This window comes from Silene latifolia, chromosome 3 (genome assembly GCF_048544455.1).
Source record: "Silene latifolia isolate original U9 population chromosome 3, ASM4854445v1, whole genome shotgun sequence".
Lineage (NCBI taxonomy): Eukaryota > Viridiplantae > Streptophyta > Magnoliopsida > Caryophyllales > Caryophyllaceae > Silene > Silene latifolia.
Window position 1 is genome coordinate 136524496 of NC_133528.1, and position 26754 is coordinate 136551249.

At 35.9% G+C, this 26754-nt stretch overlaps 1 protein-coding gene and 1 long non-coding RNA gene across 3 annotated transcripts in view; both read right to left on the reverse strand.

The window, feature by feature from the left end:
• Positions 1–14299, reverse strand: part of LOC141648118 (disease resistance protein RGA2-like) — a 71984-nt gene extending 57685 nt beyond the window's left edge. Inside the window, exons 1-2 of one of the 2 annotated variants that reach the window (XM_074456599.1) lie at positions 14204–14299; positions 10083–12604 (exon numbers count right to left, since the gene is read on the reverse strand). In XM_074456599.1, coding sequence (XP_074312700.1) covers positions 10083–12534 — 2452 coding nt within the window. In that variant the 5' untranslated portion in view covers positions 12535–12604; positions 14204–14299. Of the gene's footprint in view, positions 1–10082; positions 13164–14203 lie in introns of those variants that run through there. The other variant, XM_074456598.1, reaches the window with a different exon arrangement.
• A 10109-nt stretch (positions 14300–24408) lies between these two features.
• On the reverse strand, positions 24409–25466 carry LOC141646319 (uncharacterized). Its single transcript, XR_012545505.1, has 3 exons — positions 25264–25466; positions 25099–25171; positions 24409–24610 (listed from the first exon to the last, which is right to left on the reverse strand). It is a non-coding gene; the product is annotated as an uncharacterized LOC141646319 (long non-coding RNA).
• Positions 25467–26754: the final 1288 nt, after the last annotated feature.

Consider the following 26754-nt stretch of genomic DNA (forward strand, 5'->3'; position numbering starts at 1 on the left):
GGATGGCGCGATCTGCATTTCAAAAGGAAAATGTTTAGCAATTGAGCAAACTCAAGCAAATGTGTTCTTACACGAAAACTATACAAGCAAGAAGGCTCACCCTCCGAATCAGATGCTGTCAATCGTCCAAGCTAGCATCCCTCACCGCCACGTCAAAGTCACGTAGCTCGGAGATCGTCGTCAACCCCGTCGTGTCGGTGTACTCAAGGGTATCGGGGTACTCTGGGGGCTCGATGCCCGCCGCCTCGACCTCCTGCAAAGTCAAATGGTTTCCGTTAACCGATGATCTTTCATCACAGGCTCAAAAAAAATAAAAAGGATAAAGCACTTACCACAACCGGCCAGTACGCCAACCTCCCGTAGAGGAACGCTGAGTAGTCCTCACTAGGAAGAAGGAGGGCGTCGCCACCAACGCCAGCCAAGTCAGCCTCTCTCTCAGCCTCGGAAGGCTCCCTAAACATCGTCCGAGGAGGATCGATGGGAACCGTCAAGACGTCTCGAGAGCACTGTCGAGTCAGGCGCTCGCCAAAGTATCACACAGGACCCATCAACGTCCTTAGCAGCAGCCGGCTCGAGCTCCTAGGTCGAAGGACCTCAGCCACGAAAGGAGGAGCACCAGCATACTCCTCCCAAGGCCTAGGCACCCACTAGAAAAGCAAACAAAAGGTCATTCTTATGATCAGCTCTAAAAATAGGAGAAAGAAACACAAACAAATGTAAGGTGAAATACTCACGCCGTCCAGCTGAAGAGCGTTCACCTCCCGTCGAAAAACGTCGTGGAAGGAACGCCGACTCCTCGTGCGGCACATTACCCAATACCTCACAACGGGATATGCCTTCTCCACCGGCTCCGTCCTCTTGGGCGCGAGGCCCGGAAAGTAGGAGTACACCCACACCTGTAAAACAGGATAATCAACGACGATCCTTCGTGATTTGGTAAGAAAAGGGAATAATCTTTCATGTGATGAAGTGAAGGTTCATACCTACAACAGTAGTCCCGGGCCGACAACAGCAGGAGAAGTCCCCTTCTCCATCAACTCCGGACGAACCATGGCCCTCATGAAGCGGACGAAGACCGCAAAACCAGCAGTGACCCAGTCCCAACGGCCTAGGGAGCTCAGGTCAGAAAGAAAGGGAAGAAGCTTCGTGGAAAGCGTCTCTCTCTTGTCCCCGAGATAAATCGAAGACAAGAACCAACGGAGCCACAAGCGGACTCTCTGCTCTGCAGTGCAGGGAGGAGGAGCCGTCTCCCTCCCCTCGATCACCACCAACGCCGGGGTCTTCCCCGCGAAGTACTCTCGAACGTAAGAACTATGCACCAAGCCAGATACCGCAGCCGCCTTCGGCGCCAGGTTCCAGCCAATCAGCCTCATAGCCTCCGCCGAGTCAACCCTCATGGCTGTCTCCGGCCACTCCACCATCTCAATCCCACACGGCAGACCAGAAATCATGCCTTAGTCCTCCAACGTGACCCCCACCTCACCGAAAAGCATGTGAAACGTGGAGGTCGTGTCCCAAAACCGATCCAAGAAAGCTCGGACGAGACTGGGGTTAGCCCGAAGCTTCTTCCTCGCAATATCCCTCCAAGCCTGCACCAAGGCGCCGAACGCTCCCCGCTCGATCATGGCTCGCTTCTCAGCCGACAGCCTCTCGTAGCACCCCATCATCGTCGTGTAGCCCGAGAACGACCTGATATTCCCGGCCTCCTATTTTAGATTTAAAACAAAATCTATCTTTAGCTCAGATGAAGAAGAAAAGGAGCGACAAACAGAAATGAAAGAAGATGAATGAAGAGTGATGAATTCTATTTACCAAGCTCTTAACCGTCCTGTAGGATAGGTGACCCTCCGCCGCCCAAAGCAGGTGCCTACTGTCCCAGGTCTTAGCCCACGCAGGTGCTCCCCTCAGCTGGCGACCACCTCGTCCAATGTTGGATCGTCTTGGAGCCTCCTCCTCCTCAGCAACCTCCTCCTCCCGGACCTCGTCCTCAGCAGCCATCACCGCAGCGGTGAAAGCCTCCTCCAACGCCTCCTCAAGCACCTGAGAAGGGTCAACAGCAGTATCCACGTCCATGGGGTCCCTCCCAGACATAGAAGCCTTGTCACCTGCAGAATTAAAATAAATTTAGGCCGCGCCAAGTGACGACAAGCCTTGATTAGGGATTTCTGAGTTTTCGGAGCTCCGAAATCGCTCTTTTCTCGCCATCTTTGGCAATTTTCCCACAAACCCGTCCACTCTTGTGGTAATTTGGTTCAAGTAAAGCCTAAGTTGAAGCCTAGTCATGGGTTCGAGTCGGAATTTCGGCAGCATTTCGTTATAACGGCGATTATGCCCTAGAAAAGTGTTCTGAAAAAGCCGTCACAAACCAAAATTCCGAGATGGTAGGAAGTTTACCCATCACACGAGGATTCCAAATATCAAGCTTTGTCACGAATGGGAAATCCTAAGGCTATTTTCGAAGCGATTTACGGTTTAGCTGTGAAACCGTCACAATTTCACTCGAATGCTCAAAACTCAACGAAAATTCGAAACAAATACATGGTTATGATCCTTATACTACCAATTAGTCATTTACAAAGTCAATTTCGCAAGACAAAATCATTTGGGGGAAAAGCCCCAAATTTTCGACTAATTAGGGTCGAAAACCCTAATTTTGTCGATCCCATTTGATCAAATACGGAAGATAAATGCAAGATTGATACACATACCTCGATTAGTCATGGCAAATGCAAGATTTTGGATCAAATTTTGACGGAAATGGTTGGAATTTGAGAGAGTAATTGAGGAATTATGTTTCGAACAAATGAAGTAAACCCTCTGTTTCATCGGGTTTTTACGCAGAAAAGACACACCCGGGAATAGACGCAGCAGGTGCTGCGCCTCTTCTAAGGGACGCAGCTCTTGCTGCGCCTCTTCCTCAGCTTCCCTTCATACGAATTTTCAAAAATTCGTTATGAGTTCGTTATTTTGTGGGCCCATCTTTGGTGCGCCTCTTCCTCGATGCTATATCGCATATTTGGTCCGTTTGACGCCCGGATCCACATCTTCCAAGCCAATATCGAATTATCGCCTTTTTATCCAAGACCTAGCTTGTCACAACGAGCGTTCCTTCTTTGACAGGTGTTTCGACACGCCTTTATTCTGTTCCCCCATCGAGAGTACACGGATAGACATTCCCTCTCGAGACATGGAGATCAGTTCCCAATTATGTTCCCCCAGCGAGAGTACACGGATAGACATTCCCTCTCGAGACATGGAGATCAGTTCCCGATTATGTTCCCCCAGCGAGAGTTCAAGACCGACAGTCACTCCCTCTCGAGACATGGAGATCAACATCGACCCCAAGTCCTTCCGAAGTTTGTTTGAAGCTGAACACAAGCAGATTTCTCCCAGCAGTTCCAGACTGTGTCCTGCTATCTTCTCCCAATATCGCGTTTTGTTTCCCCTGGAGTTTCAAAGAATTTCAGGTATGGTCTCTTCTTATGGCTGGCAAGCCTCCTTACGTAATCTACTGGACTTTAAACGACCCTCCCCGATAGTCGACAGACTCTAAAATATTCCCGACGATAGGTCCTTGGCTCAGATCCCTTAAGCCGCCTCGCGTCGCCATAGTCGTCAGGTTGTAATCTTTGATTGACCTGATGGCTATACTTTGACTTTCGCCTTGTCCAAGCCTCAGTCAAAGTGGGGGCTCTGTAGATACCTCATTTCTGCACCTCCCGCAAAACCACCCGGTGACGATTGGGCCGCATGTTTGGCACGCGGAACGATTTGTGACAGTTCGTAAGTTTATCGTTAAGTGATCGCTCAAACACTTGTGTATACCTCTTAATCGTCATCTAGGTGTCATTACGGTCGTTTTGGCAGTAATTAGAGTACATTTGGAGTCCGGGCCTAAAACCGTCTTCATTTTATGATAACCATTAAAATGCCGAGTCGGAATGTTCTGGAATATTCCGGATGTTTCTATTCCATATTTTACAATCTTTTAATCTTTGGTAAACAATTTCCCGTAATATTCACACAAAATATTAAGGAAAACCAAATTATTCTGTTATTCCATAATCTAAACGCGGAAATCTTTCTTCCGCAGGAGGAAACCACTTGGGAAAGGACGCAGCAAGTGCTGCGCCTCTTCCAAGAGACGCAGTGTCTGCTGCGCCTCTTCCCAAGTCCTTCTCTGCGTATTTTTCGTATCTTTTCATATCTTTTCGAGATTCACTTCCAAAGTCTCTTCGAAAACCCTACTTCCTCCGTGTGATTAGTATAAATAGAGACCTTCGGTCTCACATATTTCTCACGCGAGTGTCCGCCCTTCTCTTCTCCCTTTGCATTCTAGACCACGTTCTTACTTTTTGGCGCCTACGTGCTTGAACTTTCGACCACGTAAGCTCGGATCTTTCTGAGTACCAGCCTCGTTTTGTATGACCGACCAATTTGACCAACTCCACAATAATCAACTTTAAATCAATCTTATTCGTTTTCCTCTTACGAGGGCACTTTCATCTACATTCGAGTCGAGCATCACTAAACGTTAACTTAGTTCATCTCGTTTCGTCAAACATGTAAGTCTGAGGGTGTAAATCTCTCTTTTATTTATTGTTCTTTATTATTGTAATCATATTGTAAGGTTTATGTCGAAAATACAATTAAAACCGATTTCTAAAACCTTGTTTAAATCCTTTTTTTACGGATTATCAGAAGACAGACGTCGAGAAGGGACGCAGCAACTGTTGCGCCTCTTGGAAAGGACACAGCACTAGCTGCGCCTCTTCCTGGGGTTGCCGCCGTTCCTGCTTCTCTTCTTCTTCCTTCGTCTTTTGTTAATTTGTTTGTTTTTCTTTTGTTTTCAATTGTTCGTTGTTTCTTTGACATAATAACTTAAGCATAATAATCTGACATATTATTAATCATCATTAATATTTATTCATCATTAAATTCCCGATTTAAATCCCTTATAACCAATATTTGCGGGTTTTCGTCATTAAAATCAAATCCGGGTTTTAGAGGTTCGATTTACCCATATTGAGTCTCTGGAATTATTCGTCTTTGATATATTCCCACCTGTTTATTATCATATTCGTCATTAATCCATCATATTTAACCTAGTTAGTTCATTAATTTGTTTAATTAATCCTCATTAATCTTGTAATTAATTAGTTATAATCCGTTTTATCCATGTTTATTGCTTTCATGACCATTAATCATATGTAAATAACCTGCTAATCACTTCCATCCGAGTAAATAGTGTTAATCAATTATTAAAATCACCAACGAATATTAACAACTCGCAATTCCGGCTTCATAGCCAGAACTGAGCCAAGGAACAGACGCAGCGACTGCTGCGCCTCTTCCAAAGGACGCAGCTCTGCTGCGCCTGTTCCTGGTTGATTTCTGTCTCTGAACTCCCGTGTTGCTTTGACCTAGTTTATTAGTTACGTATTTAATTAACTATTAATCGTATTATCACCCCTATTTCTGTTCGTTAATTTATTTATTTATTCTTTCTCAAATTATCCGTTTTAAAGTATTTTCGACATGAATCATTTAATCCATTGTAATTATTGTAATTTTTATTATTGTATTATTATTTATTGTATCACTTGTATGCCTTCACATGTAATCAATCCTAAATCCCGACTTTGACATTAATTGTATGATAAATTAATTGTTCACCGACTTAGTTAATTCTCACATGCTAGGATTAATCTAATGGATGTTGCATTGCATGCATACAAATTGACAATATATCAAGTATAGACAATTTCCCTAATCATTAGTAGAGGCCGCTATCGAGGCGGAAGGGATTAGGTGTTCGATCAAAAGAGCTTCCTAATACGTACCCTCACCCCTTACTCCAGATCTCTGTGAACATCCGTGTTCATTGGCATCCATGAGAGTCATTCTAGACATAGAATGCTAAGGGTAACGAGTTCCTGGTGTCTATGTCATTACTTTGTGTCTTGACATGACACGAGGTATTCAAACGGTTTCCAATTTTCCACAATAAATTGGTGGCGACTCCACAAATGCAAACGCTTGTTCCCAAGCGCCCCCGTGGCCCATGTCCACAATAACCTACTCATTTACTTATTAGTTCGCCGAATTACCCCCTTAATCCATCAATAGTATACGACTCTAACTAAAAATTCATCAAAATCTCCATTATCGTGTCATGAATCATAACCAGGGGCGGACGCATAAATTTCTAACAAGGTGGGCACCCAAAAAAAAAAATCTGATAAATAATATTTGCATTTTTTCCCCTTAAACTAAATGTTGTATAAAGTAAAAATGAAAAAAATAATTGTTCCAGGATAATTTTGCAAAAGTCCGTATGTGAAAAAGAGTAAAATCCGTATGTGAAAAAAGTAATTCCGTATTAAAAATGATAAGTACTGTTGTAAATAAAAAGTTTAGGGGTACAGTGTAAAATATAAAAAAAGAAAGGGTAATTAAACATAGAAAACCGAAAAAGTCAGGGGTACAACATATAATTTTCCTTTGTTTATGGTGCACCCTTGTCTCTCTAATTTTTTTACTTTTATTTTCTACGGGTTCCTATATTTTTTTCCAAATTATACACGGTACCATTAAACTTCATTAGTTGGTCCTGTTCTTTTTGGCTGATTGAAGTTGAACTAAATTGAATAAAGTTGAACTGAACTGAATGGAGCTGAAGTAAGATTTAGGCCCTGTTCTTTTGGACTGAAATTATCTGAATTGAATGGAGCTGAACTGAACTGAACTTAATTGAGATAAACTGGATTTAATAGAGCTGAACTGAATTGATTTGAACTGAACTGAAATAATAATAATAAAAAAAAATTATAGTTAATAATAATAATAATTCTAATACCAATAATAATAATAATAATAATAATAATAAATATTATAATAATATTATTCATTAAGAATAATATATTAATATAATATAATAATACTTCCTCCATACCAATCCAAAGGTAGCATTGACCAAAATGGCACTATTTATGGTGGTAGTGAATCTTCGATATTATTCTTAATCTATAAGACAAAATATAGTCATGTGAGATCTTGTTTGATTTATCGTCATGAATGCTATAAGAATATCAATTTTTTTATAATTTTTAATAATGTGTAACTAAAGATATTCACGTTACAAAACGTATCTCGACAAGTGAAAAAGTCAATGTTACCTTTGGATTTGTATGGATGGAGTAATAATCTAATAAGATATATAAAAAATAAATTAGTAATATAACAATAAATATAGTAATAATATAATGATATATTAGTAATATAAATGATACCATTATGAATAATAATATAATATAATAATAATAATAACTAAAAAATAAAAAATAATATAATAATAATAATTGGTCTAATATAATAACTTATTAATATAATAATATTAAATATAATAATAATAAATATGTGATTAATAATATTAATAATAATGAATATATTAATAAAATAATAAATATAAAGTAATAACTTAATAATATAATAATATTAAATATAATAATAATAATAATAATAAATATGTTATGAGTAATATTAATAATGATGAATATATTAATAAAATAATAAATATAATATAATAATAAATATAAATATAATAAATTTATTAAATATAAATATAATAATATAAACAATACGAATTAATTATTAATAAATATAATAGTAATGTAATAAAAATAAAAATAATAATATAATAATAATAGTAATAACAATAGTAAATAAATTAATATAATAATAATAATAATGATATCAATAAGACTATAAAATAAGAATAATAATAATAATAATGTTGAAGTAAACTAATATGAACGAATCGAATGAATCGAATCAATCGAATCGAATGGAGCGAATCGAATCGAATCGAACTTATTAGAATCGAAATTAAGGCCTGTTCTTTTGATTTGAAATTATCGAATCAACTTAATGGAGTGAATCAACTTAATGGAGTCGAATGAACTTAATAGAGTGAATCAATAGAATCGAATCGAATCAAAACACAAATAAAATAATAATAATAATAATAATAACAATAACAATAACAATAATAATAATAATAACAATAAATAGTATAATAACAATAATACCAATAATAATAATAATAAATATTATAATAATATTATTCATTATTATTATTATTATTAATATAATAATATAATATAATAATATAATAATTAATATAAAAAATAAAATAGTAATATAATAATAAATATAGTAATAATAATATATTAGTAATATAAATGATAGTATTATTAGTAATATTATAATATATTAAATTTTATAATATGTTAATAATAATAACTAAAAAACAAATATGATAAGTATAATATAAATATTATAAATACTAATAATTAATATAAATAATAATAATAATAATAATAATAGTAGATGTAATATAATAATTTATTAATATAATAAATAAGATCACAACTCCGCCATCCTATATTCCTATCGTACCTACTAAATAAATAAACACCTGCATGCAGCCATGTATCAATTGTTTTATAGTGTCAAATTTTTACATTTTGGGTACATTTAACAATTCTAGATTACAGTACATATAAAGTTAGTTTCTATATTTCGAGACTTGATTTCGAGTCGTTTGCAAGATAACATTACAAATCTATCTAAGGCCTCGTTTGGTTGCCCCTTCTAAATCATGGGAGTTGTAAAATCCCATGAATTAGAAAATTGCAACTTGTTTGGTTGCTCATTTTTTGCCATGATGTAGGAATTCTATTTTCCAAGGAGTTTCAAACTCCTCCTCCATAATGGAGGAGTTGGATTACCCAGCCCCCCCTAAGTAATTGCAAACTCCTGTGTAATTGAACTCCTACATCAACAACCAAACGGATTTAGCTAATTCACGTGAATTTAATGTGGGAACTTAAATCCCATGAATTCGATATTTCGGTGAAATTGTATTACAACGGGGCAATAAGTAAAAAACAAGGAAAATGTGCAACTTGTCGGATACCAATTCAAATATCAGTCGTACTCGTTAGAAGTTTGGGTGAATAATTGGAAATCTTTAAGGTCGTGGAGAGGACAAAGGTCTTAGAGCCGAATTGCTTATGCTTTGTTAGGATGTTTTTGTGTTTGATTTTCTAGTTTTGTCGCTCTCTTTTGGGACTCTACTCGCTGTAGGTCTCTGGGTTCATCCCGTTTTCTATCAAAAAAATATCAATTTAGTCTCCAATAAGATGAAAAAAATGTCACTATTTTATAGTAATAAAAAATAACTATGTACATAATTAAAAAGTTAAACTGTAACTAAAGTGTCCTTCTAACAATAAACGAATGAGAACTTTTTTTAGAAAATGCTCACATTTGGTCTTAATTTTAGACGGATACCACCGTTTGAAATGAGAATTTGTGTTATCGTCATTGTACTAACTTGTACACCATAATCTTTTGAGCCTTTATAGTAATGGATTGTGTTTTTGAGACAGTGTCGGACAATGATGCAGTAGACCACATAACTCTTCAAGTTAAGATTCAGTGAGCCTTCTTCATCTAAATCGCGAATCGGTTTCAACGTATATAAACTTACACGAACTGAAGGAATTGGGAACTGTTGTTATTCAGCATTTAACTGCACCACCGAGTCAGGGAGCACGTTATTTTGGGACAAGACGGATCAATTCTCAACCTGTCTAAATTGTTCGAGTACACAACAGTTAGGAGCAATAATACAGAAGCACCTCGAAGAATTGGAGTAGGCCAAGTTCACCCAGATAGGAGGTGGAGATGAGCAAACTCCCAACTGAACAAATGTCATGTATCGATAATACTAGTGTAGACATAGAGCATCAAACAATGCTAACAATTTTAATAATACAAAGCTACCGAGGCATACATCTGCCATTATTTATTTACTTACTAAAATATAAACGAGGGATGTGGCGTACATTGGGCCAGTCTTCGCCATCTGGTTGTCTGCATCTTCTCTTAAGGTTATCACAGTCACTTATGTAAAGAGCTTGCAGAGCGTTCATGTGGACACAAAGGGTGTGTCGATACAAATGACCTATCGAACGGATTTGGGTGCGCCTGGTTAAGGGGGCGAGTCCAAGAACCAAACAAGGTCAGTGTTTGCGGACATTGACACAAAAATAGAGAATACAGTTTTGGACAAGAAGGAAAAGTTGCCAAGCTTGAACAACAATTCAATTTCAACGCAGTTAGAGAGGGAAATGACGGGACCGCCATGGAAGAAGAACCGTCTTCCCCTGTTACCCTACTTATCTCTTCTCTCCACCATCCCTTCAACTTTGGAATTCCCCACAGTTTAAGATGCTCCAAGGATGGAAAGAATAGTAACTCATCATCTGAAGGACCCACGATTATGCTACCCTCCATAAACTCCACATTGGGCATACCCTCGAGTTCAAGATTCCTGAGGTGGCGAAGTTGACTCAGTGAAGGGAGAATTTCCAACTTATTAAAATTGGTAAGTCGGATTTCGACAAGGTTTGGAAGTGAAGTCGTGAGTGAGTGCACCCAAGTGGGTAATCTCAACCCATTGTACCGCTGAATTTCAATTACCTTGAGTTTGTTATGAGGTTGGAGGCTTGCCAAAAATGTTTCTGGAATACTCGTAGTTCCTCGCTGTGTAAATTGTATGCACAAATTCTTAAGCTGCAATGCCCTTATCAACTCTACGTTCTGGTAGTATGCCATCTCACAAACGGAATTACTTAAAAAACTGATTGTAAGCTTACCACTTAGATTGACGAGGGCTTTGAGATCTCTTAGCTTACATACATTACCTTGTTTGGAAGTTTCGTTTCCAACTATAAATGTAGTTAATGTACGAAGACATGTCAAACTATCCATACCTTCTGGCATCCCATGAAAGATGCTTTGACAGAGAAGGTGCCTGAGATTAATAAGTTTTTTCATATTCCAAGGAAGCTGTCTTACATTTGTATCGTCAATATTCAGCACTTGTAAGTTGTATAGTTTGGTGATCGAGTTAGGGAGAACACTTAATTTGCTATTCACAGAAAGATCAAGATACCTTAAATGTGATAGGTTACCCACTTCGTCTGGTAAAGTAGTTAAATCAGAGCAGGACAGGTCCAACACTCTCACTCTCTTAAAATAGAAACAAATTGCAGTCACATTTGACTTGATAGGATTCGGAACACCCCAACCAATGAAGTGAAGAAAAGTACGCAGTTTCTTCATCTCACTCCATCGACTACCACCGACGAGTGTACAACCATCGGACATTAGTGAAAGATGACGATTTCTCCTATCTAATTTGTCTGCACGAGAATCCAACATAATTGTCTCGTTACCGGCAACTTCTTGCGCAAGATCATGGATCAAATCATGCATCTTACAATCTTTAATTTCACCATACTCATCCATTGTAACATCTTGTAAAAAACATCTGCTCAATAAAGTACAAAAATACTCTTCACCTATGTCTTCTTCATTTCGACAATCATGTGGTTGATCACGACACCCATGTACCAACCACAACCTAATTAATTTTTCTTTCTCTATCACATGGTCCTTGGGAAAAAGAGCACAATAGCTAAAACAAAATTTTAAAGCAGAGCTAAGTTCATAATAACTATACTTCAATATTGGTATTATGCCTTCCTCACCTTGTCCCAAGTTTGCTAAATTAGCAGTTCGTAATGATAACCATTTACTTTCGTCCTGGTCATATAACATACTACCAACTACCCTTAAGGCCAGCGGGACATTAGCACATTTCTTGAAAATCTCCTTGCTAATGTCAAACAGATGATCATCACTATTCACAGGTTCTTGCCCTTTTCTAAATGCAAATTTCTTAAACAAGTCCCAAGAATCATCCTCCGAGAGGCCTTTTAACTCATACATGAGATCGTCTTCTAAGACTCTTGCCACCTTTCTTGAGCGACTAGTTACCAAAACTTTGCTTCCCTCTCTACCTAGGTCCAAAAATACCTTCAATTTATCCCATTCATCACGGGTTTCACTCCAGACATCATCTAAAACAAGCAAGTATTTTTTTCCCTCAACTGATTTTCGAAATTTTCGCTGTAACTTTTCTATTTGAGACTCATTCTTTTCAAGCATCTGACGAAATATGTTCACCAAGCTAAAATCCTCAGATACACAAGCCCAAGACCTATATTCAAATGTCTCTTCAATTCTACAATCGTTATACACAAGTTGGGCAAGTGCGGTTTTCCCCAACCCTCCCATCCCAATAACAGACACAAAAGAAACATTACCACCAACACCATTCATAGAATCAGAATCTCCAAGCAACATAGCAACAATAGCTTCCTTCTCAGCCTCTCTACCAACAATGTAACTACCACTTGTATAAGAAAAAGTTGCATTTCTTTTTTTAAGAGGCGCATGAACATCGGTTAATCCAAATTGTCGATGATCTTTGGCAACTTTATCCAACTTGTTGGTAAGCTTTTCAATCTCACGCGACATATTAAATGCAACAAGGAAGTAATTAGACTGAGAGAAGAACTGGCGCACCTTTTTGAATACCTTACCACCTTCCTTCATTTTCTCCCTTTGTACTATAGTGTTAAACTCATCGAGTAAATCATCAACATCATAGACAGCATCTTTGAGCCTGTCGATATAAAGCCGACCTTCATTAGAGAGCTCTTGATGCTTAGACTGGGCATCAAGAAGAACTGATTTGATAGTAGAGATGGTGACCGCAAGCTCATCAAGTTGGGACTCATACCCGAGCATGGACCATACCTCTTTAAGTTCATTGCTGTGGACTACAGCGTATAGTTTTTCAACAACGTGGAGCACTATTCCAGTGGCCATTTTTGTTCTGTTTTTCAGTTTTAAGTAAGGGAGGAAATGTTGTGTGTATTAAGGATGTTTTTATGTTCATTCAACAACAATGTTTTTATAAGTAATTACCTTTTGTCACGTACAGGTCCACTGTCCTCAATCAAAATAGTTGAGAGGATGACCCACTCAAGAAAAGTCAAGAGTGTCATGATCATAATCAATGTATCGTTTTGGAGAGCAGAGCATATAATGTCAAATGGGCATGTCGGTAGTAGTCTAGATATACATCAAAACTAGGAAAATACTTGCGTCATCACCAAGGACGTCCTCCCTACACACAAAAGAGGAGGATCAAAAATGAGAATTAAATATTGTAAAATCCTCCTTTGGGTGTAGGGAGGGCGTCCTCTCTATTTATATTGTCCTATTTGGCCCTTTTATATACCGCAAAATTAAAGGTGAAATTTTCGCAGTATACCTATATAAACTATGTACTCTAATGGGAAGGGAATGACAAGATCACCAGAGTAGTAAGATACATAAAGGGAAGTATAGAAAAAGAAAAATCAATGTATTAGTTTTGATACAGGAAAAGAAAACACAAACTCAATGCGCGTGAATGAAAACTCAATACGCGTATGAGAATAGAGTTGAAAAGTAGGGTGTGAAACCTTAATAATATGGTCTTTACGCGGTGTCAATGGTATACTAATCAATGAAAACTCTATAGTGGAGAGTGTAGGCCAGGATGACTACAATTTCCTCTTGATTATTATATCCCTCGGTAGTCCCTTATAATCTAGCTTCCGGCCACCACAAGGATTATTTGCGCGGTGCCTAAGCAAACTTACTTAAAGAAGCTGTTAATCTTATCCCAAATTCTTTTCTCTCTTGATTTATTTCTTTTAATTTACGAATCCTACTTTCAACACGAGATTTGCGCTTAACATAAATCAGGAAGCTAAGTACAATATTTTAAGGGAAGACAAAGTGAATTTCAAATGATCAAGCTTGAAAGAGCTCATTTTTTTACCAATTTCATTCAGAGCTATTCCAACCGTTTAAATTGTACACAGCAATTAAGTGCAACATTTTCACCAGATGGGACACGGTTAATTCAAGGCGATGCAATTTCAATTTCGGGTCATCAGGAAACAGTATCATTTTATGTTTCGGTTCAGTCCAAATTTTGACTGATTTCACTAATTAATGTTAACTTTGAAGAAATCTAAACATTCACAAAAGTAATCAATCAAAGACCGGTTCAACGATCACAATCGAATTATGTGCATTTAAACAGTAAACACCTTGACTGACATAAAAGAAATCACGGAAAAGGACGGATAACAGATTAACAGACAGTAAACATAAAGATAGTAAAGCAATCTGGAGTAAACAAAAAGATTTTATATTACTGATTTACCGGTATTTGCGGAGAGGATGATCCGGCCAACAACGTCACGCTACCATCTTTGGTGAATTTCTTTATGTAGCAATGTTTTACCGTTTCACCAAATTACTAGTTTTAAACCCGTGCAAATTGCACGGGTTTGCTATTTAGTTTGCTTTTTCAAATTTAGTTATTATAAGAAAACTGAAAAATTAAATCGTATTCAATATGGCTTTTTGCTGTTACGTATTCGATATGGTTTTTATATTAAAACTGCATCAAATGTACAAAACTCATATTATTAAAATCGGATATCGCTTCATATACTTATAAAGTTGTGGATATCGCTTCATATACTTATAAAGTTGTGAAAAAATCGTAGTGTATATTTTTGCTGAGCCCTACCATCTATAAGCTTATGAAAATATACGTTTTGGGTTCCATACGATAATCTGAACATAGGTTGATATACATCATCACCCAACAATAATTAATATAGTACAGAGTATTATTTTTCGGTTCAGTCATGTACTTCACAATTCACATATATGATGTAAGATGGTCGTATAAGTTCCTTGCAAAATTAAGTTAAGCCTTTTTTAAAGGCGACGGTATCCGTGTTATTATTAAAACGGGTTAAATTTTACCCCACAATACATATGATCATATGGACAAAAACTTTTACGTTTCCCTATGTATTTAATTGCACGGGTATGCTATTTCACTAATTGTTATTAAGAAAAGTATTAAAAAAAATATGATTAATATTAAAAAGCCTTCAAATATTTTAATCAATTTGATAAAGAGAAATGAGTTTTTCTAACATGTGCCCTTATAACACATGATAAGAAGCTAAGTAGGGAAAGATTTTCAACATTATTATATCACTAATTATGGTAAATATGAGTTTCAACTCTAATTTATCAAGATATATTCTCAACAAACTTTCCTTAATTAGCTTATTATCATGTACCCTAGGGGACATGTTAGACAATCCGGGAATGGTATACTAAGTCATACAACAAAATACATGAGGTCAATATAATAGTACTACTACTACTATTTCTACTAAGGTATGTAATAGAATTTCTAAATTGCATTTGACCCCATAATATAAAGAAAATGATCCTCTCCTGTTTCCTTTTGCCTATTTCTTCTCCCAAGAATTATTATATCATATATTCTACTTGTTATCATTTACCTTTTTCATTCTCAAGTAAATTTACAACTATTCCATAGAATGAGAGTTAATCCAAATTATTAAAAAAAAAAAGTAATAAACCTTCCCCACTTAGTTTTTTCTAGTAATTTTTATTGCAGCAAGTCTCTCTTGTGACGGACATATCCGTCACAGGTTTGCGACGGGTCAGGTAATACCCATGTGGTTAGATAAAATAAAACAGATTGGTACTTCCTAGACATTCTGCTTTTATCTTATCTACCCCACATTAGGGATGACAATGGATCGAATTGGATCGGGTTTTGTAAGATCCAAACCCAATCCACTTACTTATTGGATCACAGATCCATATCCATACCCGATCCATATCCAAAATTTCCAACTCCATACCCGATCCATTATACTTTTTTCAAATCCATACCCGCTCCAAATCCATACCCGATCCACCATATAATCCAAAACCCAATCCGAAACTTGATTTGACTATATTAAATATTAATTTTATATAACAAAAATGAATTTTCAAGTTTAATAAAGCCTAAATTTTCAAAAATATCCAATTGGATTGGGTTTGGATTTGGTTCGGGTTTTCCAATAGTGGATTTGGATATGGGTTTTTAAATAGTGGATCGGGGATGGGTTTATAAAGGGTGGGTATGGATCGAATTTTTTCCTTCGATTCGGGTTCGGTTCAGTTTGGGCTATAATTGTCATCCCTACCCCATATGGATAATACTTGATCCGTCGCAAACTTGCGGCGAATATACCCATCACAAATGAGAATTTATGTTTTTAGTGGACTTGGTTTTTATGTTGACGGAGCCCGTAAACCCACAGCTACGGAGTATATCATATGACCCAAAATACCACAACTAAGAAATCTACCTCATGTCATATACTCCGTATATAACCACTCTCATTAACCCTCACTCCTCAATACTATACTCAATTCCACCTCCGCCGTCATCTCATACAATTTACCATGTTCAATATCCACTCATTATTATATCTTGATTTACACTACTCTCCATCCCTCCCTCCCTCATTCTTTGTAGTTGCTTCTCTTAAATCTCCATACATTAAGATAAGATTAAGATTATATTAGTATTTCTGCTAAACCATTTTTTTCAAAGAAGGGAGTCTTTTTGTATCACTATTTTGTACGATTTCACTCTTCTTCTTTTTTCGATTTTGCAATTTATTTACGTTTTAAAATGTTTTGAATCTTTTTTTTTATAGATTATATATGTGCATATTCGTTCTTAAGATTTTCAAGTTTGTAGATCTAGTGAATAATTGTGATTGATAATGTCAAATGTTTTTTTATTTCCGTTTTTTTATTCGTTCTTTTTTATTTTCCATTTTATAAATCATTTTGGTGTTTTTCCTTATATTAGTAAGAGTTGTAAGGATCCATTTTTAAAATAATGTTCAAAAATAAAATATTTATCGTTTTGGGTCGGTTTTCAAAATATTTGTCAAAATGGTGTCCACGTAGGTTCGGGTTTTTGAAACCTAAAACACGGAGTAAACACGCCATTGGTAGTGGCGTGTTTAGTGTAAGTACAAAATTGAGGAGGAATAAACAGGAAGAGACACGCCATTGGTATTGGCGTGTCTTAGCATCATAAATTCTGAAACAAAACAACGCATTACTTCCACCTCAATTCAGTCGCCACTTTCAATTCAATCCCATACTTGTACCTCCAATCCTCCATTACTTTCCATCTCATGCCCTACAACACCAACCCACCATAACTCCCTCAATCACCGTTGATTAATCTCTCAACATCGTAAACCGCCATGAGCACACCATTAACAACTTAGCTTAACAATTAACTTCATCATACTCACTCACACAAACCAAATCTCTCTCCTCTCTTATTTTTAATCCCCCTAGCTGCAGTGACTACACATTAATATAGTTAAAGATAGATACCCGGACTGAGACAGAGGAGGAAGAACAACGCCGTCGCCGTCGTCAGTTTAATTTCGTTTTCGGTGATATCGGCCCGAAGGTAGTGCGAGTGGTATGTGTTCCGATCAGGCGTGGACCTTATGTTGTGAGGGTACGGTGGAGGGTGAGGTGGCGATTTGGTATGTCGGTGGGGCGGTGCGGTGGTCTGGTGTTTGGTTGTTGGATATGGTGATTAAGAACAAAATTTCTTTTCAAATTGCTTAATTATTTTCTGGGTTTTTAAAATTTGAGTGAAGAACTTAATATCTTGGTATAGGAATAAAGGATAGAAAGTATGCAAGAGTTGCAGCAACCAAGAATAAAGCAAAGAGAAAGGGGTAGAGAAAGAAACACGCCACTGCTAACGGCGTGTTCTTCTTTTAACAATTTTTTTTTTTTTTTTAAGTTTGGCAGTAAACACGCCATTCTAAACGGCGTGTCTATCCCGTGTTTGAGGTTCGGAATTTCCGAACCTACGTGGACACCATTTCGACAAATAGTTTTAAAACCAACCCAAAACGATAAATATTTTATTTTTGGGCATTATTTAAAAAAATCGTTCGAGTTGTAACTATTAAAAGCAATCCTTTATTAATATTTTTATTTCATACGGAGCACATACTGAGTATAAATATAAATGTTGAAATTGTGCATATTTAATTTTTAATATTCAGTATACTCCGTATTTAGTAGTGTAAATCAAGATGCACAATTCGTTGTGACAACAGTCATGAAATAAAATCGACAAATTAATTAATTGAAATAACACAAATTCAGAGAAAAGGAACAATCAAATTGTACAAAATTAATTTGTTTAAGCAACGTGGGCCCTAAAATTCAATGAGTAGATTATACAACCTGTTGTATGCAGTTGTATGATGTAGAATTGAATTTGTGTCAGATCTTAAAGGTTTGAGTTTTGTTTAAAAGAATCGAGCTATTTATCTTTGTAAAGTTTTTTGAACTCACACACTTAAACATAAAAAAAATAAACTGTTACAAAACTCAGAAAAATTACACATAAGCTCGGATTAATGTATAGGGTTGTACAATGCTCATTATACAACTGGTTGTATAGTAGTATTTGTGCCTAAAATTTAGCAAAGAAAAACCGTCGTTTGAATGGTTGACTTTAAACCACAGAGCGCCACGTAGGCTCTGTGGTTGTTCGTTTAATAGATAGGATTTGTTGCCGAGGTAATACTCTGGTTTTAAGGGGTAATAAAAGAGCATCCACATTCAAGAGGATGATTTTCTCCTCTTATTTTTTTTTCTTTTCTTTTCTAATTTGGACTCCTCACTTTTACCCATATTCCACTATCTTCATCCTCTCATTTTTTCTCTTCTTAAAAAAATTGCACATAAAAAAGGATCCTTTTATCATCCTCTCTTATGTGTTTTGTTACCAAAAAATAAAAAATAAATATATTATATGCAACATGGTAGATGATGGATGAGTAGTGTGCACAAGGGTCAATGTTGTATATCCTCTAAAAATAGAGGAAGTGTTCCTCTTCCTCCTTTTAAGAGGACATGTAACGTTAGTTCCACATTGAAGAGGACATCCTCTTAGATGAGAGAGAGTCCTAAGAGGATGGTTCATCCTCTTCAATGTGGATGCACTAACAAGAAAAGATAGCACGTGAGCAGCTCGAGCCAATCAAAACTCGGCTCGTGCTAGCTTGACTCGATGACTTAACGAGCCATGCCAAGTTAATATTGGCCCGACTTGAAAAGTTTGTGTGCGGCTCGAACATGTGTGATAATTAGTATTAGTGTCCAGCTCCGCTTCGGTTACCTTTATTTAGTATTAAAATTTATTTTCAATTAAATAAAACTATTTTAAAGTTGCATAATACATAAATTTATCATTAATATATTTTTTCTATGATATATATTAAAATTATGATAAAATAAAGGCAAATGTTACAAACAGCCCCGGGGCGTTGGTTAAGATAAAAAAAAAAGAAAAAGAAAATGATTAAAATATTAATAAAGATTAATAAATGAGATTTATTCCTCCTGGATATACGGCAACCATAATTATTCATCCTCAACCTCCAGACTTTGGTAAACGACTTCAAGGTTATCGCCAAATTGAGTATATAGCCCAACCACCAATTCCTCCTTCAATCTCCACCAATATTTCAAGGTCATCCCTACAACAACCGCCCTCCCTAATTACCATCACAACCCTCTTTTAACCCCATTCTCGGAAAGGGGTTCACCATCCCCTCCTAGGTGTCTATTGGTTCGGTATCCGGCTTCGACTGAGTCATCTGGAAAAGTGATTAGGTTTGATTTTCCAGTACCGCTCTCAATCGAACCTAATCCCTTTTAGGAAAATTATCGAATATGGAAGTAGGGAACTCGATTTTACTGGTGGTTTGATAATTATTGATCGGTGATTTGTGGTCTATGCGGCGATTAAAGGTAGCTTTCCGAGCTATTTTGGGTGCTCAAGGACGAGTGGCGGCGCAGAGGAAGGAGATATTGGTGGTCGTCAGAAAGTGGCGATAAAGGCGGTGAGATTTTGGTGGTGATAGGTGATGATTGGGGCGGAGGGTGGTGGTGCTGGTTGGGGTGGTTAGAGTCGTTTGGCAGTAGCATTTGTCGTGGGTTGGTTCATTCATATCATGCCTCAATAGAAGGGAAGGGAATCAATATTATTACAGTTCATTTTTGTCGTTTTGATGTAGTAATACCCACTATCAACAGCCCCGGGGGCGTTGATTATCAGGATCCTAAAATAAATTTTGAGACAAATTCACTACTCCCGTTATTAATATTTTACTTAAATCGATTGGTTATCATTAATACTATTACGTTCACTACTTTTTCGGTTACTGTTGTTTCTTTAACTACTCTTGCTATTTTTATGGTTAACCCGTTACTTTTTTCAAACTTATATATTTAAATAAATTAATATTTTCCCAAAATCGAATTGTTAGTTAATTTTTCATACTCTCACTCTTGTTTCTATTGTTACTCTCATTACATGTGTTGTGACGACTATTACTTTCACTTATCCTGCATTTATTATTGTTAATTTCACTATTCTCGTTGTTGCTAGTATGACTTTCACTACTCCTGTAAAACGCTTGCATGTCGTGGACAGAGGACAACGCATTCCTTGCTGCCATGCTTAGGCTGGGAACGTGAACTCATAAGGAGTTGGCGTTGCTGCTTCCTTACTGCTCGATAACGCATTCGAAGGAGAGCAACTAGGCTCATGACACCGGATAGCATTTGGTGCCCACATGTTTGAATTTAAGGGTAAAGAGCTCGCTTGTGCTGCTATTACTATTGCTTTTACTACTCATATGAGTGATTACTATCATATTAGTTGATTATCTAGTTGTATTCGAGTTATATATTTAAATAATTCTAAAATATTATTTAAGAGCAATCATTATTATTTACTAATTAAATTACAAATCTAATAAAATATGGAATATTATATTTTTGGAATTTGAAATTGATTTATTTACCTTTTAATAGTTTCAAAAATATATTATACTTATATTAGAAATTGTCTATGTTAAATAATTAACATCTTTATACTAATTAATACCATAAATGAAGCCTGTTTATTTTATGAAAACTCACAATATTCTGACATTCTCTAAATTTATATTTCAACCAAAACTATAGAAGATTTACATTGAAATCCCTTGTTCAGGTCTATCACGCAGCGCTGTCGATTTAAACCATATAGTATAATTAATTTGTATAACTTTATTTAATTACATAGAAGTCCCTTGATTTCTGTAATATATATAAAGTATTGATTGATTAATTAATCTAGTATATATATATATATATATATATATATATATATATATATATATATATATATATATATATATAGATTCGGGATCATGTGAGAACCATCAAGATAATGAGAACCTTGAGAACCTCTTTAAGGGCTAAGATTAACCATATTTTAAGAATAATTCAACCAGTCTCACCATCTATTTTAATAACATTATCACGCGTTTTGCTATTTTTCTTTTCGATCGACTTTCTATCTCCTCCATCATCACACCCTTTCTTATGCGATAACTTTTGTTCCTGATTCCTTCTTCATTGTCGAGGATTTCGAGCGCCATTACTATGATTTCTACCAAAATACTTCATAAATCCGACTTCAATTTTGCTTCCTTCTTTGTTCTCGCTGATTTCATTATCGATTTTTCTACACTCGAGCAGATTACAATTTAGGTAATTCCTTAATTCCCCCAATTTCTTTCTTATTCATCCGTTTTAATGATTTTATAATTTAAATTAGTTGATTAGGGTTGTATTTCTTTCTTATTCATCCGTTTTAATGATTTTATAATTTAAATTAGTTGATTAGGGTTGTATTCCTGTTTTTTTACTTCTTTCGATCACTTTCGTTCATTTCAATTGTTGTTCGATTCAAGTTACATGTATTTATCGCTATTTTTACCGCTTTTATCAAATGGAACAATATAAATGAGGCGAATCTGGTATTAGTGAAACTTGTAATCAGATGATTCTTGAGTAGAGTTGAACTTTCTAGTGATCTTGAATTGGTATCATTCTACTTTAATGAAGTTCATTAGAGGAAAAAAGTGGTCTAACCAAAAGATATTTGCTATCTGATACATCCATGTTGATTGGCAGGCAAATTAGAATGAATTTTATGCAATAAATATTCAAGTTGACAAGTATTTTTGTGCAAAGCTTTCAAGATATGGTTGTGTTCCCCTTCTCCTGAAGCCGATCTCTATAATGCTTCTACTCCTCGTTAGTGCTTATGCCATTGCTTTCTATGTGCATTAAAAAGTTGCTTTCTTAATTCGATCTTTCTAATGATGAGAAATGCATTATGTTAAGCAATAAGCAGTATCACATTGATTCAGAGGAACCAGAATTCTAGAAAGCTGCAAGAATACAAGAATGAGTTGTGTAGCAATTTAAATGCTTCCTAGAGATCAATTCATGTATCGAAAAGGCGATAGAATGCACAAGAAATAAGACCCGGGATTTCATTTCATTATTAGTTTCATAGCAAGAAAAATAATTTCAGCTCTTTTGGTTTTTTTGATTCAATTTCTACAATTGCATCCAGTTCATTCAGTCTTTAGTTTGACAACAGTAACAGTGTCTTAGCGCGGTTAACCTTTTGCTTATAGACTGTCTGTGAAACAGAGTAGTTTCTGGTGGTGTCTTGAATCCCATCACACCGTGGTCATGGTCATATAAGGAGTAGTTTTCAGAGTCGTAAATCAAACGGTAATGTACCCTCGGATTGTCGCAAGGCTCAGGATCAATTGTGTTGTGGGTGATATGCAGGTTATCAACCGGGTGGGAAGAGGCGACACTGCCCTTGACTCGTAAAATTCCCTTAAGGTATGGCTTCTGGCAATGTTTTATATTCACTGGTGTATTTTTGTCACCTATGAAAACTCTATTAATATATGAGATAAGGTATATTTTGTTTACATTTTAATGCTGCCGATTGTGCACTGTCCGAAATTTATGATTCTTCAAAGCTATATTTTGCTTGTTGGATAGAGTAGTTAAACTTCTCGTGAACGTAAGGGTACGAGTAAGGTTAGGGTAAATGTGGTTGATGTGCATAATTGTACCATTTGGCTGAAAACATACATACGTTGTTTCCTAATGACGTATAATAAAACCGTGTTTAAATCAATTAAATTGTGATTTGAGTTTCTTTCATGGATTTTTGGATGTGCTGTTTTATAGAGTAGTTATTTTAAGACATTTTATTTTCATGAAATAAGATTATATGTGTATGAAATAAAGTTCTATGTGCATGAAATAAGGTTCTGTGTGCATGAAATAAGTGTTAAATGGGCATGAAATAAAATTATATGTGCATGAAATAAGGTTCTATATGCATGAAATAAGGTTCTATGTGCATTAAAAAGTTCTTCAGTTGCATCAGTTGGTTATATTATGATACTAATTACTGTCGATTAAGGCCATTAATTTTATATGGGCATGAAATATGGTTCTATGTGTATGAAATAAGGTTCTATGTGCATGAAATAAGGTTCTATATGTGCATGAAATAAGTGTAAATGGGCATGAAATAAGGTTCTATGTGCATGAAATAAGATTCTATGTGCATTAAAAAGTTTTTCAGTTGCATCAGTTAGTTATATTATGATACTAATTACTGTTGATTAATGACGTAAGTTAATTTTATATCGGATGAAATAAGATTATATGTGAATGAAATAAGATTTTATGTGCATCAAATAAGGTTCTATGTACATGAAATAAAGGAAATGACTGTGGAGGAGATTTAATGTATTTACCGGTCTTTTATGTAACCACAAGGCATTTTGGTGTATCTATTACATATTTTACTAATATTTGAGAAACATTTTTGTGTACTTATGTCAGTTATTTCGTAATCGTATTTGTTTAGCGTATTTTAAAGGCTATTAACTCAATGGTAGAGCAATGTGCAAATTTTGCACAAAGGTATGGGTTCGAGTCCCATATGGCCAATTAAATCGTAAAATCTCGTGATAGAAACGTGTCATAAACTAATGATGCAAGCAATACAATACATTTATGATTTGTTTAGCGTATTTTAATGGCTATTAGCTCAATGGTAGAGCAATGTGCAAATTTTGCACAAAGGTATGGGTTCGAGTCCCATATAGCCAATTAAATCGTAAAATCTCGTGATAGAAACGTGTCATAAACTTATGATGCGAGCAATACAATAAAATTATGATTAAGGAAGCCATAATCATATTCGGGCAATGACGTGCAAACCATGAATAGACTCATGCGAGAAGCAACAAAGAGAATGATGAGCGAGTATAATAGCTTAATTAGCTTCGCAGTAATCGGAAGTTCAACAAGCATTTCAAAGACTAGCATATCTATCAAAACTATTATCATGCATGCCTTACTTAAAATAGGATTACCAATTACATATAATTTTTCAATCTTAAAGTAAAAGAAATAATGGTATTTCATAGCCAATATGGGAGTCGAACCCACATTTTGTGCATAGCACAATGCTCTACCATTTGAGCTAATTGGCTTTCGAATAAGTAAAATGTATATATTCATAATGTTTAAACGGTAATGACTATATCAAATAAATCCGTTCACCTCTATATAAAGGAACAAGTTTGAGAGAACTACTTTTGATTTTTTTCAATGGACCTTAGCAATTCTTATCACGGCTCTAGAGCGTCAAATAGAAGGTATAAGAGGACATGGAAAATATAACAAGTAACTTCATCACTATAACTTCTGCTTTTAGTCCTTCAGATAAGAGCATGCCCTACATTTGTATAAAAATCCATATAGTCAGACTGTCCACAATTTGTCGAAAATCAAAGGCTTAAGTATATATAATGTCGAGGGCTTTTGTTGAAGAAAGACAGGAAGTCCACTCCTTGAATACACTATTCTCTAAGGTTAGCATCAGCTTATGTCTTGCAACAATTTGAAATTCTGCACAAATAACTTTGTATCATAGGTTTGTGAGTTGATTTTCAGTTTCAAATGTTGACCACTTTGTGCAAAAAAGTCACCATCAATACATTCTTTCCCTTGAAATATCCCATTCTAGATTGGCCCCTTAACTTAAATCGGCATGAACATCCGCTACTTCATGGGAAAAAGAAGAGTCTAAAGTCTCCATTTCAAACATTACTGTAATAACTAGGCAAAAGACCTCGACATTCATAGACAACAAAAGCATGATTTGCCTAGCCCAATGCCACACCAAATTTGGAAACAACTTAACAAAACAAGTGTATGGCATACCTTATGTTGTAACAGCTCATATGCAGTCGAAATCTGAGGTATTAGTGACTCGAGCGCCTCATTTCCATACCTACTAATTATTATTAATTTGCATCAAATCAGTAACCTAAGCATGCTGCTTTATCTCTGTTATTAGAAGATATAAAAAATTCATGAAATCCTTACTTGGCAAACATAACCATCCAATGCTCTTGTTTCTCTAGAAATTCAAAAACTTCTTCCAGTTTTCTTAAATAGAAGTTTGATTTAAATATAAAACTGAATCGCCATGTGCAGAAAGAGTAATTCCTTTCGCTATGACTGAGTACCGGAATTAGTATAAGAAATTAGCATATTATAAATACGAAAAGCACAATCTATTCTGATTTCCGTTACTTTGTTATTGTGGTACCTTAAAAATGATAGTATACGACTATGTTATACAACAGCTAATCAACAATCCTTCAAAGTCATGTATGACGGCTATCCCACCCTAATCATTAAGCGCACAATTGAAGAGTCATCAAGAGTTAACCATTGCAGTGTAGAGCTTCAACTCAAAACTTGCAAGGTATAACCATAAGACCATAGTACATAAGCGCACAATTGACTAATTAACCACTGCAGTTTTAGAGCTTCAACTCAAAATTTGTATTCAATGGTACAATTCAACAACAGCAGTTATGTTTGATTTTGTAGGGCAATGAAGCTCAATTGCAGGAAGCCGGATTGCACACTTGTCGTTCAATTGAGCTACTATAAGCGACAATATCCAATTATCATCATATAAATTGATGAATATAAAACCTAATTTCGACTCATTAGACTAATTTAATCGATGAATCGAAAAACTGAAGACAAAAAATTACAAACCCTAACTTTAATCAGTTTCAAGTCTTTACCTCATTGAATCCCCAACGTCCATTGATGAAGAAAGCATAACGAGGTTGAATTCACAGAGCCTTGAATGCGATCGAATTGAGAGAAAGATTAGTTTCACGGACCTGCAAGATTGATGTTCTACCATAAAGGAAAAAAATTGTTCTGCGAGTTTCGATGAGAGAGAAAAAAAAAGACTAGAATTAAAAATGTTAAATGACGGAGGATTGGGGGAGTTTAAGGGTGTGGGAGCTAGTTGATTAATGTCAGCCCTTTATTTCTTTTCTATTTCCTTGAGATCTAATGGTTGTGATAGGTTCTCACGGTTCTCATTATATTAGTGGTTCTCACCGGATCTCGATCCTATATATATATATATATATATATATATATATATACAGTGAAGATCCGGTGAGTCCAGGGTTTTAAATGAGTCCGTCCTATTTTTATACACCGTCAGATCTAATTTTGTTGGACGCTCAAGATTACGCCACGTCAGGCTGAGTAGTCAGAACTAAAACCCTCACACCGCCTCTTTCTTTCTCTCTATCCAATCTCTTCCAGTAAAATCCCCAAAATCAATGGAGAAAAAAAATTACGAAGGATATTGTGAGGAAATTCACCATTGCGATTGTTCATATTCATCAGATTCCAATCCTGATTCCACTAATTACAATCCTTCCAATTCTTGATTCAAATCCATGTTTTATTGTCCCCTTTGACCATCAACAATTTGCACAATCGTCGGTGATGGTAAACGAACATATCCCCTCTTTCAAAATGTTTAATTTCCTTCAT